A 24,231-nucleotide genomic window follows, 5' to 3' on the forward strand; every position below is an offset into this window, starting at 1 on the left:
GTGCGGTATACATGCGTACATATACGAATGTTTCAGATGGGATGAAAGAAAAAAAGTCGTTTTCGTCGGTTCAGCCGATTCTCGAGATTCGCACGCGCTTAACTACGAGACTTGCCGAAGGATCGATGAGCTTTGAGAAAATCGTCCAAGGAAAGGGACAGGAAAAGGAAACCCGCGGCCGAACGAGCAAATGAGAGTAAGAGAGAAAAAAAGAGAAAGTTGTTTCAGATCCGCGCGTAACTCGTTGCATTGGCAAACGAATAAACGCGAAAATAGGTAGGAAGAAAGGGAAGGAATATAAACTCAGGCAGAGCGATGTAACGCGATGGAACAGCATTGGCCGTGTTCCAGATTTTCCTAAAATCCCCGCGGGAAAGCTATTTGCCGAAGTTATATGGCAGGAGAGTGGGTGTAGGGTCGATACTCGGTTTCGCCGAGGATATAAGCGGATTTTTTTACACGCGCGATAATTGAAGCACGCTCATTGTTTCTCGGTCGAGACCCTTTCGAGACCCCTTTATCTGCCGCGCCTTTCATCGGTCGGCTTTTTCGTAAACAGCGGGGCAGCGTTAATAGAGAAAACGGACGACATAATGCTGTCTGCGATTGCGAGCATTGTTTCAAATTCTATGTATATAGATACATATGTATATGTATACGTTTCGCGAGCTCCGACGACAGCAATTTGGCTGTTCGATAGACCGGACGTAACTCATACGATGCCCCCGTTGACTAATAAAATACATACCGCGCTTGTTTCCTCTCGTCTCGCGGTAGTTCGACACACGGCGTACCACGTACGACACGTTTGCTTCTACGACCGGCCTGAGTCTGTTGCAGCCGCAACCGCATAAGAGAAACTCGCGCCTTATCCTCGAAAACCGACCGGTCATTGTTTCGTTATTAGATTTCTCCTGCTTCTAGGGCAGTGTTCGCGGCCACGGCCGTGGTCGCGTTCAGTTCCATTCGTGTAATTGAATTTCAACCGTTCGGTTCGTTCGGGATCGGTCGAGACAGTTGCGTCCTGTTGGTCTAGGAACGATCCTTCCCTTTGCATTATCCATGTAAATTGCATAAAGGATGGTTGCGCTCCTCCACCATCTCCACCCTTTTTCCTACCATCTTCCTAAGAAGTTTGCATATCGCCGACATGCATTCGCCTCTAACCTGTTCGCCCCAGTAGTTGGTATAGACTCTCGAGAGATAGCCAATCTATAGTCGGCCCATGGAATCAAAAACTGATTTCGCAACGTCGTTTCCATATTTCGATGTATTCGATCGTGTTCGATTCGACGTGATCCAAGACGAAGAAATATTCGAGTTTCCCATCGTGCAGGTAACGCACGCTATTCCCTTGATAACTATTCGTGGAACGTGGACGTTCGCTCGCGAGCTTCGAATTGACCTCGCTTCCATTTCCATTTCAACTTCCATTTCGAAACGAAAGGAGCAACTCGACGTTACACGTTTGTTCCCAAACTTTCGACTATCGACGGACAAGCGGAAAAAGTGACCGTAAAAAAGAGAAAGCGAACTCTGGCCGTCAAGTTTCGCGATGTGAGAACGAAAAGCCCTCTTGACGGTAACATTCGGGATTACGAGTCGTCGGGAAAACAGTTTGCTAGAATCGAATCGAACAAAGTCGAGAGCAGAGACGGTTGGCTTCGAAAGAGAACCGAGGTATTAACGCTGGTCGTAGCTTCGCGTTAACTAGGTCTCTTCTCTTCACCGTCGAGGATACAAGCGACTGTTGGAATTTCGAGATTCTCGGACATTGCACGGCTGACGTTTACGAGCAAACTCGCGGGACCGCTGCGCCCGATTTACCTTTCGCCCTCCTCTTTCTCGCCGTTTTGCTCGTAGACCATCCCCCGCTCACCACTCCGTGCGACGCGACGATCCATTCGAAGCTTCGCTGGAAACGTCATCGACTTATCCATGTGTACTGTTCACTGGCTGCAAGTAGATTTCGAGCTTTGGATAATCGATGCGTTTCGCCATAAAAGCTCGAGGTATAAAAGCATGTGAGTAAGTTTGCGTAGTCGCGTGTCGCGTCGTGTCGCGTTGCCACGAGGCGGATCGAGCACCGCGATAACAAAACTTTCATAACCGAAATCGGGAGACGTGTTGTTCCTAAATTCCCAGCGAAGCTACTTCGCAAGCTCCCTTTATTCTCTACTTCGCGTCTCCGTCGAACCGTTCTATTCCACGTGCGATTTATTGATCCACGCACAATTCTACCTCGACCACCAACTCAAACTCGCTTCGACCAGTGGCGCTCAGTTACGCGTCGCTACTTTCTCTTGTTCTTTCCTTTCCCTCCTTTCCCGGATATTCCGGAAAACGCGAAATTGTTTATCTTCACTCGCGGCTCGTATCGCCACGCGATACAACGTAGAGAAACCGATCTGAGGAAGCCGAAGCAAAAGTTAAAGGATGTTGGCGGGCGGCAGAGATCGGACGGGGGAAACGGCGAGAATTCGACCGCTTTAACAGTCGAGCTTCGCGTTCCGTAATTGCAGCCAGGCGTTTCCATTACGAATTTAAATATTGATTCCCGCCGCCGCGCCACTGCCAGCCGTAATGGAATCTCGAAAGCTTGGAAACTGGGCTTTGGAGAGTATCGGTTGGACGAAGCTGCCTCGAACTCTGACCGAACTGTTCGTGTGTCGGAACCATCCACTTTCCGCCTCTTCCGACGCATTCGGAATGGTAGATCAAAGTTACCAGTAACTAAGCGAAGTCGAGAGCTATACCGGTTAATCCGCGCTCTATCCCATCGGTGTGATTCGTTATTAACTTCTACTGGATACGTTCTTCCGCGATTTCCTTTCTCTTTTCCGTTTTCTCTACTTTCTTCGGTTTCGTTCCAGACGTTACGAGAAAAAAAGAAGCCAACGAAAAAGAGGCGAAAGGACACAGCTAGTGAAGATCGATCGACGCGAATATCTCGATTCCATGTTTGCGAAAATCGCTGGTTGCGTATATTCTCTCTTATTGACATTCGATATTTGGGTTAAACGAGCGCCTATGTTAGAAAGAGAGAGAGAGAGAGAAAGAGGGAAAGGAGCGCAATCATAGTGAAAGATGGATAAGCAGTCTTCGTCGCGTTGATCGCGTTTCATGTAGACGAGATGTCATTGGCATTTGTGATGTACTCCTGTAATAATAAGAGGTGATATAGAAAGGAAAATCTAATATGAAATGGTATTCTAATATGTACGTATCTACGATCAGTAGGGTAAGTTAAATTCCACTACATCTATGAAAAAGTTTACGAAAAAGACGAGAGTATGATCGCGGTATCATATTGAAGCGTTTCGAATTTTCAAAATATTCGATTTGTTTCGGGAAGCTAGTTGGAACAATTACGTTCACGATACGCACGTACATGTTCGATGATCCAGAATATTGTGACGTTCTACCTGGTCGTTCCATTACGTTTTCCAATTTAGAGTTTAGAAGGATTTGCTACCATCAGAGTGACTTATTCCCGCAGCGCGGCGATCGGATCGCACTGGCGCATCAATATTTACTTGTTCGTATTCGACGAACGACTACGATCACGGACCCATTGGTGCCTTGAATGCAACCTTACCTTACCTCGAAACTACAACCATCCGTGAAGTCATCTTCATCGTAATTTTTTCTCTCAGTCATATTGGAATCGAAACCGCGCAAACACTGCAACACACTTCGAACGAAGTACCTTCGATATTCAGACACGGATAATTCTTTCAGAGATCCCCTGGATATTTCAAATGTCCCGATCGAGCGATGAGAATCATGGTTGTCGGTCCATGTATATTTCATACGAATCAGAAGTTTCGGTAACTGTTTAGAGAAGACGTGTTTTATCTTTTAAAAAAATTAGGGTATCTATTAATATATATAATCTATAATATCTATGTATCTATAATAATATATAACAACTAAGCTTCGATTTACAATGATATCTTAACGATAACTGTTCCGACGCGACGTTAAAAAATCAAACACTTACGTGGAGATATCTTTGAAAACTCGAGGAAGAATAGAAAAATAAACGCAGGAGCGTCCTCGTAATCGACGTTTTACATAGTAAACAGACATTTTCATGCCAGCCGCATTTCCTGTAGAATCATTCGCGCGCAACGAGATCGGAAAAATTGCAAGCTAGCGTCGAACAAATTGAATCAGCTCTGCTCCTTGTAATTCATCGATCGTGATCGATCGACTTGTTCTCGCGAATATGGATAGGATCATTTGATTATGCGGGTTACCAACGCTTCCCTCGCTCTTTCGTTTTCGTCGTATTATTATATCAATCTTGAAATGGCACATGCTTTTCGGACTATCACATGTCATATTGGAATCTTCGAAGTTTGACTTAATTCTCACACATTTATGATTTCTGAAATGGAAAGAAGAAACCATTGATGTTAAAGAAGTATCTTGCTAAATGAGGGGAGAGATGAGAAGCAACTAAACGGAAACTCCAACAAACTCGTTATTTTCTTTTTTGTTATCGAACAAAGTGTTGTACTAAAATACCTAGGTACAAAAGAATAAATAAGTAAAGGTAACGATAAAAATGGCACAGGATACTACAGGAAGCAAGGAAGCTGGAGAAACGCAGTCGTTTGGCGATCTGCCTGATACATTGTGACCAACGCAACGTAGCGAGGGTTTGGTAGGAATTCGTTGAGCGTGTAGGTCGATGCAATTTCCGAGCGTGGGAGAGCGAAGCGTGTCCGAACCGATTTTGCGGTCCTCCGAGACATTATTGTTCGCATCCGTTACTATTCCGGACGTAACGCGTAGCGAGATTAACGATTCGTCAATTAGCACGGCTAATGTATTTATGAGCCAACCTTGTAATCTCTTCGAATCTGTCCCCTCGTTCGTTTTGTTCCTTCCTACATTCGTTAGAATGCTGGGTCCATACTGTTATTCGTGAACAGTTCGCTATCTGTTGGACAAATATATGCATAAAAGAGATCGGTAAAAAGAACGAAAAATATTAAAAATCTTAAGTGATCCAACTAACTATGGGTTGTACTTGTGAGCGGTAGTGTTCTTCTATTACGAAGAAAATTTCGTTTCTGACGTGAATTGGTGTATCGTGTAACGCACATACAGCACGCCAAATTCTTTTAAACAAACGAGAACAGAAAAAAGGACAAGCGCTCGTGAGCAAGTTTGCTTTGATCATAAACAGTCTATATTCGAATTGACATTGATATTGCGAATCAAGGCATGGAACGTATTTCATATCGCACCTCTCACTCAGTCGGATACTCGACTACGGATTTCGCTTCGAATAATAATATAATTGGACAATTCATAGAGGGTAAGTGCTCGTACTTGCGCCTATGAAACGCACGCTCTATTATTACGAACTACCGGCTTTGTAATGCAAAATCAATTTCCTCCTCCCATCTCATACTCATACGTCGCACTATGCAGTGTCGCGTTATCTAAGGATCGACGATCTGCTGCTCTCTCCTTGCGTTAATCATTCTCTGATACTTTTTGTTCCTCGTCGTTCTTTATCGCGATTATAGAGTCACGAAAGGCTAAAGAATTATTCGAATGGAAAACAATTGAACGCGAATCTAGCATATCTGTGTATATACATATGTATAATATATAACGGTAGTTTGCGCGAAATACGGAACTCGACACCCTCCTAAAGAACAGGAACAAAGTTTGGTAGGATCGGGGTGAAATCCTTCGGGGAATTTGATTTGCGTTTCGCGATGGAAAGCTTGGAAAATGCGATCCGTCGTTTGCGTAAAATCGCTTGGCTTAATATCAAGAGCTAAAGAGTTTCTACGAAGCTTCTTAAAAGAAACGACGACGAGAAGAAAAGGAAAAAAACAAGGATAATAAGGGTAGTGAGTGCAAAGGAGTAACGAGAAGAAAGTTACAAAACTACGTAGAAAGGAAAAAAAGGAGGGAAGAAATTTGTGAGCTTACTACCATCCTATATTCAACCAAGATCGTTTCTAGTTTCGTAAATCTTTGAAAATATCCAAAGATAGCTAAAGGCTTTTAAAAGTGTCCATTCTTCTTCTTGCCTAACCAGTACAATTTATAGTCTCACGGTCGATTCTACGGCACGTATACCCAATACACATAGGACCATGTCAGCCATAACGAACGATTCGCCAACAGTGTTTACCAATCTCGGCCACTAAATTAGCCGATAATCATCGGCTTCTTTGATCCGAAATTTAGAAATTCTCTTACGAATTATCTTTGTCTACTTTTCGAATTCTACCCTCAAGTTTTCTTTTATTATAATCAGGTATCCTTGTTGGCTAACATTGTCCTATACATATAGACTTCAAAACGTTAAATGAACGTGACGTCAAAATGTCAGTAAACGATCAAAAGTCAAATCGATTAACAAAGTACCGTTAGAAAAAGAGAGAGAGAGAGAGACAGAGAGAGAGAGAGAGAACGAGGGAGAGAGAGAGAGAGTGAGGGAGAGAGTAAAGATGAAGAAAATCGATAAAAAGGCTGAGAACGTGTTTTCGCGAGATTCCGGTGAAGCGTGATCAAGAGCAGGTAGTCGAAGAAATAGCGAAACGAAGAAAAAGTACGTGATCCGGAAGCTAGTACCGCCTATTGGAAAATCTAGCTATTATACGATGCGTCGTCCTCTAGGAATTGAGTCGACTGACCCCTTGGCGGCTAAGACCGTGCTTTACTTTGCCTTCTCGGAGAACCCATCCGAGGAAGAACGGTATTTTTATTCAAATTTCATTCGATCCGTTCTCGAACTTTCCCTCTACCCATCTCAGCCGGGATCGTATTATGCGGCTTCCCTCCAGTAAAATCGTCTCGCTCTAATGCCGAGACTTTGCAAATTTATTCTATTTGCCAAAAGCTGATCGTCGCTGTTATAAATTCGAATCTTCGTCCTTGACTCTGTTCGATGTTTGTCATTGCATTGCTACGTTATGCGTGGTGTCTTATGTTCATCATGATCGTATCTGGACGATTCGTCCGACCAATTAACATCATGGCAAGCACATATTCCACGTATCTACAATTTCTCAGATTAATATTCAAGCCACTACACTATCTTTGACTTTATTGCTTTGCACGCGAATCGGCCGTTGAAATATCATTTTTAATCATATTACATTTAAAATTAAATTTTGAATAAATTACAAAAACAAATGAATGATTCTCAGAAGGAATAGACATGCGTCAATAAAAAAAGAATAAAGATAAAAAGAAGAACAGCGTGGTCTTTAGTTCGTGAAGAGATAACACCTTCAGCGGTCATGTACACGATAAGAGTTGCAAGTGCCGTAGCAATGTCAGCGCTGAGTTATCGTCTGGTTATTTGCTGCGAAATCGACCCACGCTTTGCCAAAGGCGTTCGGTAGCCACAGTGAGGTGGTGATGGGGCTTAAACGAGAGCGGAACGACAGCCAAAACAACAAATATGGACGCCATGGTTCGAATAGAAAAGGAATGAAGTCGAAACACAATCTATCGTTACCATCGCCTCTACGTGTAGACGTGTATATACATATTTTGGAGCTGACAATGAGCTGTGTATTGAGCAAATAGTATCGTTTCAGAAAAATTGATTTAAAGAAAATATAAATGTTACAATTATAGAACAGAAATACGTTGCGTGAAGTATAAAAAGATTAGGATCGCAAAATATTTTGAAATAGGACAAGAAAACGAAAGAAGACGATAAAAGAGAGCGGAATGGAACAAGCCGCGAGCATTTGTTGCGACGGTAGTTGCAGCACGAGAAGAGTTGCTAATGATTCGCTAACGAGATACGTGCTCGGTCTGTTTCGTACCGAAACGAAAGAAAAACCGACTACCTCAGAAATAAGAGAGAAGATCTCTTCCTCTCGAGACTTCCTCTCTATACCACCACTGACGAGCTTTGTCTTTATTTCGTTGTCTCTTCCTATGATTTCTTTTCTCTGGTTCTCTCCTTATTTCGTCGTATATACTAGCAGTTGCTGCATACCTGTCCTGTCTATCGCATTCTGCGAATACGATACTTAAATGTTATTAACACATTGTTTAAATGATTGTTCGTAGCAAGATCGTAACAATTATTATAGCTAACGATATATAAAAGTCTGATAAAAGTTAAATATCGATTAAGCATTACCATTAAATTTGACAATTTCGTATCAATGTAAGATGATATTAGGATTGCCCGAAATGAACGATTATTCGCCAAAATATTTATGCATTGCAGACCTAAATCAAATCGCGACCAAATTGCAAAATCCCTGATGAGAATATATCAACGAGAAGCGATAGTCTTCGTATATGTCAGCTTCCTCGATGGAACGATTTTTCCTCTTCTCCCGACTTTCTTTCCTCTTCTTCGCATTACTACCCCTCAGTCCTCGATCTAGGCTAGTTTTATTTCCAACCGCTTTACCTTCGAACTTTTATTTACGTGTCACCGGAAAAGCGTTCTCGTGTCTCAACATAGACGGGACCACTCTCTGACGCTGCATCTGCACGGATATTCCGATGCCTATAGTTTTCAAAGGCCGCGTTTCCATTAAAGTCTTGCCAACCAAGGATCTTTGCAAATCTATCGAGTAGATCTTTGTCTGCGAATATGCATTTACATCTTGATCCATGAATTTTTTCCACGTTACACGCTAAGATATTCTTTCGTATACGCCAATTCCGTATTCGTGATTTTGGAAAACATTTATCTTTATCGTTTACTACACGACATATCGTTTTCGTCGATAATAATCGTTAGAACATTGTCTATATTTCGAAACAAAAAGAAAACGGTAACGCGTAGAATGTTCCGGGTACGTCTGATGGCTCTTAAATTTTCGTTCTTTCACGGTTAAATGACGAATATTCCGATGTACGATCGGGAATCATTCAATCAATCATGTTTTCCCTAATGTCATTCAATGGACATTCATATTTATTTGTTAAGACGTATGCACTGAATAAAAGTGATTTTCTGTCGGTATCATGACTGAATCCCATCGCTACGCGATATCACCATCTCCAATGCTTTATTGCTTTAATGCTTATAAAGCGAGTTATTACACAATAGTTAGCAAAATAAATTCTTTTCATTTTTTCTTTTTTTTTTTTTTTTTTTTTTTTTTTTGTTTATGCTGATACATATTAAAACTGTTTTGTAACATACTGAAACTGAATCATAAATGATTCTCTCTCTCAAAGGGGAACTTTCGCTGATGAATTTGAATATACGTATGTCTCTTAGAATTTTTAGGTCTCGTTTCTTCCCATTTCATTTAAAACTTTAAGACTAGGTCTGAATTAAGATGGAACTTTCAAGCCACTGTCTACGTTTCCGATCATCTATTTGATTCCTTATAGTCAGTGTTTATACACAAATATTTCTTAACCCTGCTTTAATGTATGTGATATATCTTCCATAAAAATTCGAGATTTTATAGCGCGTGCCTCTCTAAAAATATATAATTAATTAAAATTTGGCGCCTTAATAGTTAAACATACATATGTATATATATTACATTTAATGTGTATGTTTATTTATTTTACAATGTTCAGGTTTTTGCCTATACCGTTAGAAACAAAAATTCCAATTTTTCTTTTTCTCTTTCTCTTTCTCTTAACAACAGCACATTTCGGGCTAACCATGCCCAACATAGCTTGACTTCGATGATCTTATGGGTACTTAGTACCCGGTAATTCCTACGTGTGTAAGACTATGATTATACGGAAAAACAATAAGCGGCAAGGGTTGAGCGGCAGAGCGACAAAACAAGTGAGGGTTGAGCGACAGAAAATAAATTAAACCTATAGATTTATACGGAATAAGCCACACAGCTGAGCGATGAATTGTCAGTCACCGTTTATCGGTATGATTTACTCCATATAGATCTATAGGTTAGGTTAATTTTCTGTCGCTCTATCGCTTACCACTTATCGCCCTCTTTTATAGTATCACGGACTAAAGCACGAAGGTCGTTGGCGAAGTGTATATATGGATGTATAACAAAAGCGGAATTTGATTTTATCGACTTCGGCAGCTGGATTGAATATAATTCGTATACTTACCGCTCTAAACCGTAGATGGCATCATTGACATAACGGAATGACAACATGCTGCAATAAATTACCTCGTCGGTGCCAAAACAAAACCTAAACTTTTTTACACGATCGGTATTTCAGAACATATGACACGAACTCCCACAAAATGTTAGATCTATCTGTCTGTATTTAGTCAATGCTTATACTAACCAACGCCCATGAATAAGTAACTATTCTTTCAAAAATATCTCAAAATGATTGTGGAAAATGTGATCGTGAGTGTTAATTTGTTACTTTTATTCTCAGTGGTAGGTGAGTGTACATGTTTTCGAATAAAAATTACTTTGGCATATTTTATTGTACATAAAGAATCGGTTCATTCATTTTAAGGTTATGAATAAACTGCGGAGTTTTGTGCAAATTTATATTTTTGAAAATATAGTTAAAAAAGTATAGCCTCAGTACAAAGTTGTTATACCAAGTATTATAAAAAAACACTATACTTTGAACATTTTATATATTTTTTCATAGTATGCACATTCTTTGCAAATCTCTTTTACTGCAGAAAATTTCGCAGTCTAGTTATGGAACATTACTAAATTTCGATCGATTTTTTAATTCGTTTAAATAAATTTTAGGCACTCAAGCGATTCGTTGTTATCAATGTAGTAGTGACACTGACCCTAAAGGCGAAGATTTGTGTGGAGCGTATGAAAAATTTGATAAAGACAAAAATATCGCTGTAGATTGTAACAGCGAAGAGTCATACATGCCTGGCACCTTCTGTGTTAAAATAACGCGTCAGAGCCCTCGTGGTTTTATTTGTAAGTTTACTGTTTTTAAATTTTGTATTATTAGATATTTAGCTCTTCTCAACAATTTAAAACACGTGGTGCGCTTACTACTACGTCCATTTGATAATTTCATTGCTAATCTCGTTCCTATTTGTTTATTATTTCGATCAATTTTCGAAGGGGACGGTAGATGGCGACAAGTGATCCGTCGATGTTCTTCCGTTGCCAGTACCGGAGTCACGGGTGTTTGTAACTGGGGAGTGTATGAAAATGGTGTATATTGGGAAGAATGTTCCTGTTCTGAAAATTCTTGCAATACGGCATCAACTTTATCGTCATTTTCAATAATCATTTTATTGAGTCTTGCTATTTCGATTATTATATTCTCTTTAAGATGACAATATAGAATGCTAAGATAACATCATCAAGAATAAGGGAGATTCGAATGGTTGATTACGAACGTAACAGTATCATATAAAAAGTAGCCTTATTTTAATAAATGAAAGGAATCCGTCCAGAATTATATCAGAATCCGTCCATTTTCAATTATTACATAAATTTACATTATTAATATGTATTTTATAATTTTATAAGTAAGCAAGTCAATTTTTATCGTACATTTTTGTATTAAATTCAGCCTACAATTTTGTATTGAATTAAGTGTAAATAATCTATGGTAATATTCAAAACTGCTGTATAATTACATGCAATAAACTACATTGTTGGCATAAATTAACTTTGTTAGTAATATAATTTCTTCTGAATCTGTATTTTTCTTTCAATCTTTCTCTTTACATACATTAATCTTAGACCTTTTTGCCAGTGATAATATTGACATCTAACAAAAATTTATTTAGAGGAGTGAACTGCTTACATGGGAAACATGTTTGGATAATTGAGGTTCTGTTGTACAAAATATTTCATAGGTAAGAAAAATTATTAAAGTATTATAATTTAAGATATTATCTTATAAAACTTTGTTAGATGTTAGTACTTAACCCTCTATGAGCAAGCATATTTTTTGCATCTTCCATGGGCAATCTGAGTCATCTATAATTAATTTTTTTACTATTCTTCTGACTTCCAAAAAATCTCAAAAGATTCTAAAATACTTATTTTTATTTTTTATTACTTAAATACTTATTTTATTATTTATTTAAAGAGTTGTTAACAGAAATAAAAATTCGAAGGAAAGTTTCGAAAAGGTAGTAATTTGTTTAAAAATAAATATTTTTACAATATATAAATATAAAAGCAAGTTATTACATAGTTTTGAATTTCTTGTTATAATCTTTTAGAAAATTGCATACACATTCGCAACGGCTTCGAGAAATATAATTATTTTAAAATCTGAATTTTGTAGAATTTTGAAACAATAATGCAGGAAAAATCAGTGTATGTATTACAAAAAGTTACGATAAATGTATAAAAGAAAATCTCATCGATTTCGATGATTTTTTAATATGCAATGGTGGGCATGATTAAGAACGACTTCTTTTTATACATATTACTGGCGGTCAGCCTTAATTTCCGAGATATTTGCAAAAAACAGTCACTACTACTACAGTGAATTTTGGATACAATTGTACATTTGTGGCAGCGCATGCGTCAATATTGGTTGCTGGTTGCCTTACGCTATATTAATACTCACACTCTGCTATAGGATTTCATTTTTATTACAGCGATCAAGGCAAATCTCAAAAATTTTACCAGATATTAGGAAAATAACGAAAAAATAAAAATTTACTTACTTCCGAAAATACAAACAAATAATCTTTGTCGTTCACGGTACAAGAACAATTTTTATTACTTGCTGTTCTAGAATAAACCGACTTGCATCAAATTCCCATTAGTTCTAAGGACCCAGTTAGTTTTTGTCTGAAACTTTTGAGTACCTGCAATATAATACATATGAATGATTCCTTGCTTCATAATTTCTTCTTATTTTTATATTTGAAGCAATTGGTAATTTTTCACCAAATAACTATAACACGAAAATGGTTTTGCTGGTGCTGGTATATAAAATTTCAAATCTGATATGGCCTTATCAAATGTTATATGTTGATTATTAGTCTTTATAAATAATACGATAAATTCAACAATGATCCATAGTAATATATTATAAAAATAGACAGTCTAATAGATGAAACCTCATGCACATGTCTAACAAAGATTTCATTAATTTTAAGAATTGTTGAAATAATTGACTCTGATTTAAAATAATAAGATTATAAAACTAAATTATGTATATTAATTTGTATAATGAAATTAAAATAGATGTTTATATTATGATTAATATAATGTTGTTTTTTTTTTATACGTGGGAAAATCCTCATGGACACCCTTCCCCCTCCCCCGCTCTTCTGGGAAGCGGAGGGTAATGTCGGACTTTACCGACTATAACCCCACGATGAACCGCCGGACGCTCGGCTGGGATGCCCCAGGACCTCTTTCGAATTACTGCTGGAGCACTCCTGCGTCTTCTCCTGTCTGAGGGAGTCGTTCCTTGGTTAGTTCGGGCATTGGGAAAGACCACCCGTCTATCCCCTAATGCTACCCAATGGGCCATTGTGCAAGTCAGGAGATCCAGATCCTCCTCGGCATGTCAGTATCTTAATATAATGTTGTTTGCAGGAAAGCTATTTGCAATTGTACCTATTTGAAATTGTGAAATAATTTCTATTGTTTCTACAAGTACAATCAAGATATACTTAGAATGAAATAAAATCAATATTTAATCTGAAATTTATTTAAAATAAATTTTAAATAAATGAATATTTAATATGAAAATCTGTAAATTCTTCTACATGTTCTGTATTCAAACGATTTTTTGTAACAGCAGGACCCATACACATTATTGCAACTTTGCTTTTGATGTCAAGAAACTCTACAAAATAATAAGTATTAATAATTCGAAGTAAATAATATTAAATCTAATTTTTATACTAACATTTTCTCAATTAAATTTATATTTCAATTTTTATATTTCTGGTGGTTTGACAAAACAGTAAATTAAAATTGTTAATTTTCAGCAGTGTCAGAAGCACTTATAACATTGATTGCAATGCAAACTCAGATGTTATATTTAAGATATAAAAGCTGGTAACTATACTGCGAATTTTCATGCAAATTCATATTTTTTTAAAATATAATTTAAAAAGTAGAACGTCAATAGGTATCGAAGGAAATTACCGAAATTCAATATTGCTATCTTATTTCGAATTAAGCAGATTTTGTAAAATTGTTTCATATAACAGAGAATGAAATTAAAAAAGAGTCGGTAATTAACTTTCAGGAAAAACATAAAACAAATAATAGTATTTCGCTGGCTTAAGCAAAATTTACTAGTTATGTAAAAAAAAACTGAACTGGATATTATATTTCAGGTAGGCAACCTTAGCTAGAAATCAGTGTGTTAGAAACTGTAGTAGAGAGGAAATCTTTCCTGTTTGGTTGCATGCTAGCATATACAAGAATCAAACTATTTAATTTCAATGTTAGAGATTGGCTGCCCTGATTGTTTCCACACTAGGGTAAATAAGAGCCTATTTAGTTCCACGCTAGAAGAACCTACTTAATTGCACGGTTTTACGGAAAAGTTCATATCTACTTTTCTATCTGAGATAGATAAGTATGAGAATAACAAAATCGCGTAATAATTAAATTTAGTTGTCTGAGAATGAGAAATTCATCATTTATAATATTTTTTTTAAAGAACAAAAGCAAATCCTTCTTTTCAAACGACAATGGATCAGTGCAATTGTGCAATAGTTTTAATAAAATTCTTTATACACAATAGATTTAACAATTTTTAGATTTGAAATTAAATTTAATTTCCTTGCGATAATATTTTTATTATAAGAAAACCTAAATTTCATTTTAATAGTAATTTTAGTAGTTGATAGTTTGTGAGTAATATTTCTGACGCGATATATCTGTTTTACTTTTGTATTTGTTTATAAAAATGATAAACAATAAAAGTATAAACTAACTGTAGATAAGATTTGACGTCATCGCACATTTTTTTCTATGATTTTTATCCATCTTACTTTCATTACTAAGTAAAGCTTATTCATTCTCTGAATATTAATCTATAGATTTAATCTATGGAGGATTATAATACATATTGAGATTGATAATTTAACGCAAATGTGCTTAATAGATTGCTTACCTGAGATTGTATCCAAAGACCGCCTTTTGTTTAAATGCTTAACATTATAAATAACAATATGTAATGACACGAGAAAAATAGAAAGAACAATGGGCTAGTATGCTATGGTACATCATGTTCGTGACTATTTTTATCACCTATTAAACAAATGTAAGCCTTAAACTAAAGATTCATTGACAATAAAAAATGAAACAATTTGCTTCAATGTATTTATATGGAACCATTCCCATAGATAAGCTAAACTGGAAAATTACTTGAAAAATTGGTTTCATACAAATATATGAGACCGTTTCCACTGAAGCCATGTTCGAGTGCCTTGAAGGCCGATTTAGCACGGACTAGCATGGAAATGTCTCGTGAGCAATTTTTCGGCGATGTCATAAAGGCCCACCAAGCCCTCACCGTATCGTAGTCCATACCACAATCCGTTGATCGCTACGCTATTGTTTCTGCTTGTCAGTTTGTAAACTTGTTACAATTAGCAACCAAAATTTATTCGAATGATAAATAACAAAAAAGGATAAACAATATATACACAATTAACATTAAGCACTTAGTATCATAATGATGAAAAATACACATATTTGATTGTTAATATTTGACAGAAAACTAAAATTTAATGATTTTATTTATGTTTTTCAATATTTCTAAAACATTTTCTTGTTTTTTTACTATTATTTAACCATCTGAAAAATAGTTTGTATCTATTTAATCATCAAATATTCCAATTTACAAACAAATAAATTTAATAAATATACAAATAAATAACAGATAGCAAATTTCAATCATAAATAGTAAATAATTTATATCATTATGATGCATGACTCACCCATTGGAAAGGTCCAGATCTATTTGTTGTTTCTGCTAACATGGGTTATATGCGACGGATCTGATGACTCTGGAAGGATGTATATATTATAAAGCAGCAGTCCCTCAAAGAGCTTTCCCGCAATCTTGTGAAGGCCCTTTCTTCAACGACATAACAGTTTTCACCTATTCTTAAACGAAAGAACAGCGCATCCGCTCAGCTCTATACTGTAAAATCGACGAAGTGCCTTAAAAAATATTCATGCCAATATAATTGACATGCCAAGTGCCAAGAGTTAATGTTAAATCTGAATGGTGTATAGAAAACATATTAAAATTATTGAATTATTCTACTGATCCATTATCGGTTGAAAGCGAATATTCTCTTGTTTTCCCTAACAAAAATATTGTAAGGTAGATCAGAGGCGTGTTCAATATAATGATAAGGTCAGCTTCTAACATTTAATTTTTACTGAAAATGGTTACATCTATACACAATGGAGTCTCTACTCTATTTGACAATTTTTTCTCCGTGGAAACTTCACGTATTTTCAGCAGCACGTTTGATATCGTTGCCAGGGGATGTGAGTGACGAAACGGGTTTATGATACCACCAATTTGCTATTGAGTCCGTACTGAAAAACTCTAAAGAATCATGCCTTATGGAATGTTCTTTCTTGGAAATCATGGCTTTCTCAAAAATAGTTTTTCAGTCATAAACCGTGCTAGCCGTTTACACGACAATTTTTTCTTTGTTAGCGTAGTTAGCCGCTACAATATAGTAAACAATTAATTTCTCTTTCTTAGGCAACTTACAATTAATTTCATTATTACGATTATTTTTATGATTCTCATACTTGTCTATCTCGAATAGAAAAATAGATATAAACTTTTCCATCTAACCGTACAATTAATAGGTTCTTGTAGCGTAGAATTAAACAAGATAGATCTCTAACTTATAGGTTCTTGCATATGCTAACGTGGATCACCTCTCAGTATCGTCCGCATGGTGCAGCACTAGCCCGGGAACCATAAGCGTGAGCACTTTCATTTTCACTCTGCTATAGTTTGTCCAATGAGACGAAAGAGTAGACATAAACAAAATCTGATTGCTGTGACCGCAGCTATTGACTCCCAAGTAGTGACGCTCTATATTGGTAATTCTGATTATTGTGAATTGTGGGGAATTTTATATTAAAATTGTTGGATTTTTTATAATTTGCGCATGTCTTGCGCTTCTCTCTCGCTTTGTTGTATACAACTACTCTTTTCTTTGCAAATGTTCAAGTTCGAAGTTTGATCAGTGTTTAAAGTGGCATGTGATATTGGTGAAGGAAGGTTAGAAGTTATTACACGGACAAAAGTATTTGCTGTTAAAATTGAAATAGACTATCATACAAAATGAATATTGCGGATGGAGTTGGATACACGCGATCGGAAGTATTTGTACTTGTGGCAAGAATATCGTTTATTGCGGCTTTTGGATTTTTCAGTATGAAATGGATTATGAATCAGCTTGATCCTACAAACAATGCAAAGAAAAAAGCCAGAAAAAAGGTTATACATTACTCGTTTAATATTTTCAAAAATTAAGTCTTACATAACCTTTGTTCTCTATATATTAGAAAGGTAACCTTAATTTTGTATATATTTTCTATGAAAAAGTGTGATTTAAATGTTCTATAGGCAGAAGAACAGTTACGAAAATTGGCCAAAACTGATAACTTACTGTGGACAATAGATATGGATCAGTTGACAGATTATGAAATGATGATAGCTAATCATATAGTAGATCCTAAAGATATTCGAGTTTCATGGGAAAATATTGCAGGCCTTGAACATGTTATACAAGAACTCAAGGAAACTGTAATACTGCCTATACAAAGAAAGGAATTATTTGAAGACTCTCAATTAACACAAGCACCAAAGGTATATGATTCTATATTGTTAAATGATTTATATATTATAATTTCTATTTTAATTTTAGGGTGTGTTGTTGCATGGGCCTCCAGGTTGTGGTAAAACAATGATTGCCAAAGCAACTGCTAAAGAGACCAAAACATGTTTTATTAATTTAGATGTAAGCATTCTAACTGATAAATGGTATGGTGAAAGTCAAAAATTAACTGCAGCTGTATTTTCATTAGCTGTGAAACTTCAACCATGTATAATCTTTATTGATGAGATAGGTTAGTGAGAAAGAAGAATGTATCATAATGTATTTTATGCTATCATCAATGTTGTAAAATATTCTGTGGATTTTTTCATAGATTCATTTTTAAGAGCACGTAATTCACAAGATCATGAAGCAACGGCAATGATGAAGGCACAATTTATGTCTCTTTGGGATGGATTAATTACAGATCCTTCTTGCACAGTTATAATAATGGGTGCTACTAATAGACCACAAGATTTAGACAGAGCTATTCTTAGACGTATGCCTGCTACTTTCCACATTGGTTTGCCAGTAAATAAAATTTATACAAATTGATAGAAAATCGTGTATTCTTGCATATATATCACATATTCATGTATGAAATACTACATATTTACTGCATATGTAACATACAGTTCTTATATATATGATGATATATATTTCAGAATGAACAACAACGAATGCAACTTCTGAAATTGATCTTAAATCATGAACCAGTAGCTGAAAATATGGATATAGCAAAACTGGCGCAAATAACAGAAGGCTTTTCTGGATCAGATTTGCAAGAACTTTGCAGAAATGCGTCTATTTATCGTGTTCGAGATTATTTGCGAACTCATGCACAGTTAATATTTATGTTTAATCATAACTTTAAGAATATTTGTAAAAGTTGATATTAAAACGCGTAATTAATTCTTTCTGTATTACAGAGACGCAAGTACTACCAGTACTGACAGTGAGGAATATCATGATGCAGTACGACCTATAACAATGGAAGATCTTCTCACATCGTACAAAAAAATAAAAACATCTAAAATACATACGGGTACTCTTAGCGCTCTTAAATCTGATATAGACTAAACAAGATATAATATATCAATCTACTTTAAAATTCTTTTATTTAAAAAAAAAAGTTAGGGAAACAATTTTATAGTAATATTTCTCCTTTTCAAATATCCAAATGTATGTAAAAAAATTTCTGCCTTACTGCAAAATTTCATAATTGGTAAATAATTACTTACACTAAAAGGAATGGAGCGCGTGAAAGAAGAATGTATATATGCAAAACCATGTATATAATATAAAACTACGTTTGATAAAATTACTAACTTACATATTTCAAGAAGAAAAATTTGAGTATAATTTAAATTATTATACTGCGTACAACACATTGGTTTAATAAGGTTTATGATAGAGATGATGTAAAAAAGCCTATACTTTCTTCACACGCAATTTGATTAAAAATCACTGAATCTTTCAACATTTATATTTTGCCATTTTAATTTAATTCGATTTTAATTTATTTTTTATTAGTGAATTAAAATTAATCATACTGGTAATTTCTAAATATGTCCGCAATTTTTTTTCGAAAGCAACCTCTATATGTGTGTAAGGACAAGTGCATTTAAGTGTATATACGTGATTTTGGTTAATATAAGAAAGTAATAATATGGATATATATTGATTATTGTTATGTAAATTAATTTATTAATTGATTGTTACTTAAATGTATAAGCTTTTGTATTTATCAGTGTATAGATAAGAATTCATAATTCTCGTTCATAAATAAGCAGATATTTCGAATATTATTATTAATCGCGTCCTCGCAATTGATAAAAACAAAATTAGCAGCGATAAAGAAATTATTATATCTAATGCACAAATAATTTAAATTTGAGATCGAGACTACAACCAAACTTAACAGTTCGTGTATAGAAAAATTAACACTGTTCGAAAATAATTTTGTGTGAAAGACAATGCAAATTTATGAAATACCAAAACGAAAGAATTATAGTTTCAAATATTAAATAATTTGTTTCTATGTATACGTATATGGCATTTGATTAAAGATTACAATAACTTTTAATCAGCATTTGTAGTACAAAGAAGAAAAAATTAATAATATTAATAAAATACGATTTTGAATGTAAAGAATCGGTATTCATAAAATGTTTAGAGAAATAATCTTTGTAGTTTAATAAAAATATTTGATAAAAAGAAAGCATAAATATAAAAAAAAAAAAAGAAGGAATAGAAAAAACGCATGCGCAAAAAAAAGGATACCGACGGAGTATTTCAGAGAAGAGCAGCAAAAGTTTCCGGGATGAAACTTCTAGGATGACAAAGCCTCTGTGAACCTTTACCCTGTTCCTTTCTTCTTCTTTCGGTAAGATACGGCAGTAATACTGGTGAAACGCCGAGAATAGACGAGAAAGGAGAATATTTTCTTAAAAGAAAAGGTACATAAATGCTGTTATCAAGCATTGCAGCGAGAAGCGCAAGTAAACGCGATATGAACGCGTCGTTGTGAATGGCGCTTCTAGTGACAAAGGTGGCTGAGGGAGATTTTACATTTCACATAAGATGTAAACTGTGTTTAAAATGGATGTTACAAAGAAAACTGTTCGTTAATTAAGTTGGACTTTTTCTTCATTTTTCCGCCTGATCTTCGTTAACGATTTAACGAAGAGATGGAGATAAAGAGGAAAGAAAAAACGACGATTCCAATCGGATCCCGGTACGATCGTCTGTAAAATCCTGCGTAACATCACGACGGTTCGTTCGCAGAGTGGACAACCATTCCGCAACAACCGCGATGCATGATCTTATGCGTTAGTGGTGAGTGTCCGTATCGCGTGTGCGTGTCTATCCATGTTGGCAAATTGAGGATGCAACATAGACATTGTGTTGTTCCTCACGGTCGTATTCATGAATATGTGCGTTTATTACATCTGTATAAATTCTTTGTCCAAAAACCACTTTATTTTCGTGACAGAATGTGGTTTGAGTTCATATTACTACTTTGACACGATGACACGATTACGCCACCAAAACGTGATTCTTCTGTGAACGGAAACTTCTGAACCAGTTTATACATTTATTGGTGTGATTAGACAAAACTTGTCGATTATAAAGCAATTAGATCAACGGATTCCATGGAGCACTCGAGAGAGATTTTTATCGATGCTAACTTTATTCTTTAGAAATTCACCGTAACTGGGAGTGCCGCTAGATCGTAGTTGAACATGCTCCGAAAGGACTGGAGTGAATTTTACGTTACATGCGAGAAAAGATTGTTTTTTTACTTTTCAAAAGTAATATGGTATCTCGAACGATTTCTTTAAAATCTGATGCAAGTCTCCTATAAACGATATGTGAACATTAAATTAAAGAGAAGATGGACAATGTATCGGTGAAACTGGCGTGAAAATGTACCGCGGTGTTAAGTGGCCTCTGTGATGTATTATAAACGGTGCTTAACCTAACTTTTCATCGACGCTTCTACACGGCGTTTTCTTGCGAGTAATGTTCTTTTGATAACGAACTTGTAACCAAATGACCATAAATCGCGAATGTTTATCGTTTATCATTTCTTTTCTTTCTTTTTCGCCATGTTCCAAGTGTCAGTTTTTCTTACCGCATTCATGTACGATTTTAATTTATCATAAAAAACATGAGACTATAATCGTTACTTTGTAAAACTCTGAAAATGCTTTTTATTGACTGTACTTCTGATTTTGTCAACGATTGTATGAAGATTAAGTTCACAGTATTTATGCGAGTATGTTATTAACGGTTCTACATCTACCATTTACGTTCAAATTGAAATATAGGTTTATCTTTTATCCTTTTTTTGTATTCTGTCATCTTGATTTTTGTATTACTTGTCAGTGTTTGTATAATGCATTTCTTAATCTTGTTCTAAAGATATGAACCAAATGTATAGATGTATATACATATGTTACATCCGTTATAATCATGATTAACAGTCTAGCACCAAAATTTTGTCATTTTTCTCTAGCAATGGTCATGGGCAATCTTGTCATTTTGTTATCAAGAAGAAGTGGAGACTGAAATTATTGGAACTGAGGGAGGAGATTTAAAATTCAGTCAGCCAAGTATGTCCAACACTATCAGTAATATGAAGATGACCAACCGTATCAAGGGAATGGTGAGCAAACGTCGTAGGCGTTTCACAGAAGATGGGTTTGACCTTGATCTCACATGTATCCTTTTTTCACAATTCACAATTATCACAATTATTATTATTATTATTTCATAATTATTTCACAATTATCAGCGTAATTTCTTGATATGTATTGATATTTTTGTTTGTACATTCCTTAACCATGGTGTGTTAACAACAGATATAAGAGATAACTTAATAGCAATGGGATTTCCAGCTGAAAAGTTAGAAGGAGTGTATAGGAATCACATAGATGATGTTGTTAAACTGTTGGAATCTAGGCATAAAGATCATTATAAGATTTACAATCTGTAAGCATTTCAAACACTTTTTTATGCTTATTTTTGTTTTTTTTATCAAAGGATCAAGAAATAAATTGTAAAACAATTATATCTTTTAGATGTTCAGAGAGATCTTATGATTTTAAGAAATTTAAACAAAGGGTAGCTACATATGCGTTTGATGATCATAATCCACCAATGTTGGATCAAATCAGACCATTTTGCGAAGACGTGCACGAATGGCTTTCTCGTCATCAAGAAAATGTAGCTGTCGTACACTGTAAGGCTGGTAAAGGTCGGACGGGTGTAATGGTGTGTTGTTACCTTCTTCATACTAAACAATTTCCCACTGCCACAGAAGCCCTTAATTACTATGGAAATAAAAGAACACACGATAGGTGATTGTATTATCTTTTGTTCTTCTTATGTATGAACAATTGTTTTATTAATATTGTTTATTATTCAGGAAGGGGGTAACAATACCTTCACAGAGGAGGTATGTGGATTATTATGCTACTCTTGTACAAGAAGGACTAGATTATCAACCGGTTACATTGTTGTTACGAAAAATACAATTGGATCCAGCACCTATTTTTCATGGAGGTCAAGGATGTAAGAATAATAAGCTATTCTTGAGGATGCATTGAAAAAATTAGATGTAAAATATGATTACATACAGTTTTTGTATTTTAGATTTGCATTGCGTAATATCTGAATCTAAGAAAAAAATATTTAGCTCTGATATAGTAGAAGTACGAAAAGGAATGCACACAGTCAGCATCCCTTTAAAACACAGCATAGCATTGACGGGAGATATACGAGTGGATTTCTTTAATAGACCAAAAATGAAGCGAAAGGTACATATTCAGATAAAATTAATGAGATTCATAATTTCTCATAACATACTTAATCAATTCGTTCGCTCCGTACTTAGGAAAAATTGTTTCATTTTTGGTTCAATACATTCTTCGTACGAGACTACTTATCGCCGGAATATGATAATGGAGAGTTACCAGTTGAGCGTTCAACTAGGGCATTGAGTTGCGATGGTGCAACTATGGAATTACCAGTGGTTATGTCGCACATGAAACCCAGAGCCGGATCCTTAGCTAGTCTCGGACCTATGCCACCTACTCTTGTTTTAAGTATAGATAAATGGGGTCTGGATGACGCACACAAGGATAAACATCACAAAGTGTATAGTGCTGATTTTAAAGTAAGTACATATAATTGATGACATTTGATGAGTAAATTAATCACACACATTTGACGCGTTTTATATGTATTTATTATATTCATCCGAATTTTATTCTACGCACAATCATTTTATTCTAACTGATTGAACGTTGTTGTAGGTTAGCTTATTTATGCATCGGATGGGTGGTAATATATCGCAAACTGTATCAGCGACAACAAATAGAACAGGAGAGGGTATACAAATAGGAATGGGAGGACAAGATACCCCGAGCGAATCAAGCGAAGCGGATAGCAGTGAATGCGACACAACTGGTGATACGACGGGAGATGAAGATGGGGAATCTGGTGAGTCTTCTGCATCTCTGGTGGTGAATCACCACCCTCTTACACACAGCAGTAGCCGTACACACGTTAGTATCCACCAAAGAGCTAGTCTCAGAGAAACTGCAAAAGGTTTACTCTCGCATGGGGATAAAAGTAGAAGTAGTCATCGGCAAAACACTGGCAATGTGAAACGTTCTTCGGCTCTCATACGTTCGGCCACGTTAGACACATAAAAAGAAATATATATTTGTATATGTACATACACGTACATATGTATATATACATATATTTATCGTATCTTGTACTTAAACGCTGAGTTCTCTGAACTGGCATTCGAGCTTTACAATAACTTTATGTGAAATCAGATCGTACTATTAATTTCTTTTTGTTATGCTAGCATGAAAAATTAGCATTCGATAAGTTCTTAAATGCATCGATTTTATCTAATGTCCTCTGATAATGAACAATAATATGTGTCTATAGAAAGATTTAGGCTGATC

At 35.6% G+C, this 24,231-nt stretch overlaps 3 protein-coding genes and 1 long non-coding RNA gene across 9 annotated transcripts in view; 3 read left to right on the forward strand and 1 right to left on the reverse strand.

The window, feature by feature from the left end:
* The first annotated feature begins 10,188 nt into the window (after positions 1 to 10,188).
* Positions 10,189 to 11,561, forward strand: LOC100643674. Its single transcript, XM_003402770.4, has 3 exons — positions 10,189 to 10,347; positions 10,674 to 10,859; positions 11,010 to 11,561. The coding sequence occupies exons 1-3, from the start codon at positions 10,290 to 10,292 to the stop codon at positions 11,225 to 11,227; spliced, it is 462 nt and encodes a 153-aa protein (XP_003402818.2). The 5' UTR covers positions 10,189 to 10,289; the 3' UTR covers positions 11,228 to 11,561.
* A 91-nt stretch (positions 11,562 to 11,652) lies between these two features.
* LOC105666861 lies at positions 11,653 to 16,926 on the reverse strand. The gene is made up of 4 exons (XR_007223483.1): positions 16,665 to 16,926; positions 15,830 to 16,578; positions 15,001 to 15,686; positions 11,653 to 13,484 (listed from the first exon to the last, which is right to left on the reverse strand). It is a non-coding gene; the product is annotated as an uncharacterized LOC105666861 (long non-coding RNA).
* Positions 16,927 to 16,935: 9 nt separating this feature from the next.
* LOC100643552 (outer mitochondrial transmembrane helix translocase) lies at positions 16,936 to 19,567 on the forward strand. The gene is made up of 6 exons (XM_012319272.3): positions 16,936 to 17,364; positions 17,494 to 17,736; positions 17,795 to 17,996; positions 18,078 to 18,274; positions 18,409 to 18,587; positions 18,673 to 19,567. Exons 1-6 carry the CDS (start codon positions 17,209 to 17,211, stop codon positions 18,821 to 18,823), a joined length of 1,128 nt encoding a protein of 375 aa, XP_012174662.2. The 5' UTR covers positions 16,936 to 17,208; the 3' UTR covers positions 18,824 to 19,567.
* A 379-nt stretch (positions 19,568 to 19,946) lies between these two features.
* The window catches only part of LOC100643227 (phosphatidylinositol 3,4,5-trisphosphate 3-phosphatase and dual-specificity protein phosphatase PTEN), a 15,188-nt gene continuing 10,903 nt past the window's right edge, over positions 19,947 to 24,231 (forward strand). For 2 of the 6 annotated variants that reach the window (XM_048404478.1, XM_048404479.1), the window contains exons 1-8: positions 21,272 to 21,524; positions 21,765 to 21,969; positions 22,111 to 22,240; positions 22,330 to 22,608; positions 22,677 to 22,822; positions 22,904 to 23,067; positions 23,145 to 23,426; positions 23,566 to 23,752. In XM_048404478.1, coding sequence (XP_048260435.1) covers positions 21,453 to 21,524; positions 21,765 to 21,969; positions 22,111 to 22,240; positions 22,330 to 22,608; positions 22,677 to 22,822; positions 22,904 to 23,067; positions 23,145 to 23,426; positions 23,566 to 23,752 — 1,465 coding nt within the window. In that variant the 5' untranslated portion in view covers positions 21,272 to 21,452. The other 4 variants (XM_012319270.3, XM_012319271.3, XM_012319268.3 and 1 more) reach the window with 4 other exon arrangements.

Source organism: Bombus terrestris, chromosome 3 (assembly GCF_910591885.1).
Source record: "Bombus terrestris chromosome 3, iyBomTerr1.2, whole genome shotgun sequence".
NCBI lineage: Eukaryota > Metazoa > Arthropoda > Insecta > Hymenoptera > Apidae > Bombus > Bombus terrestris.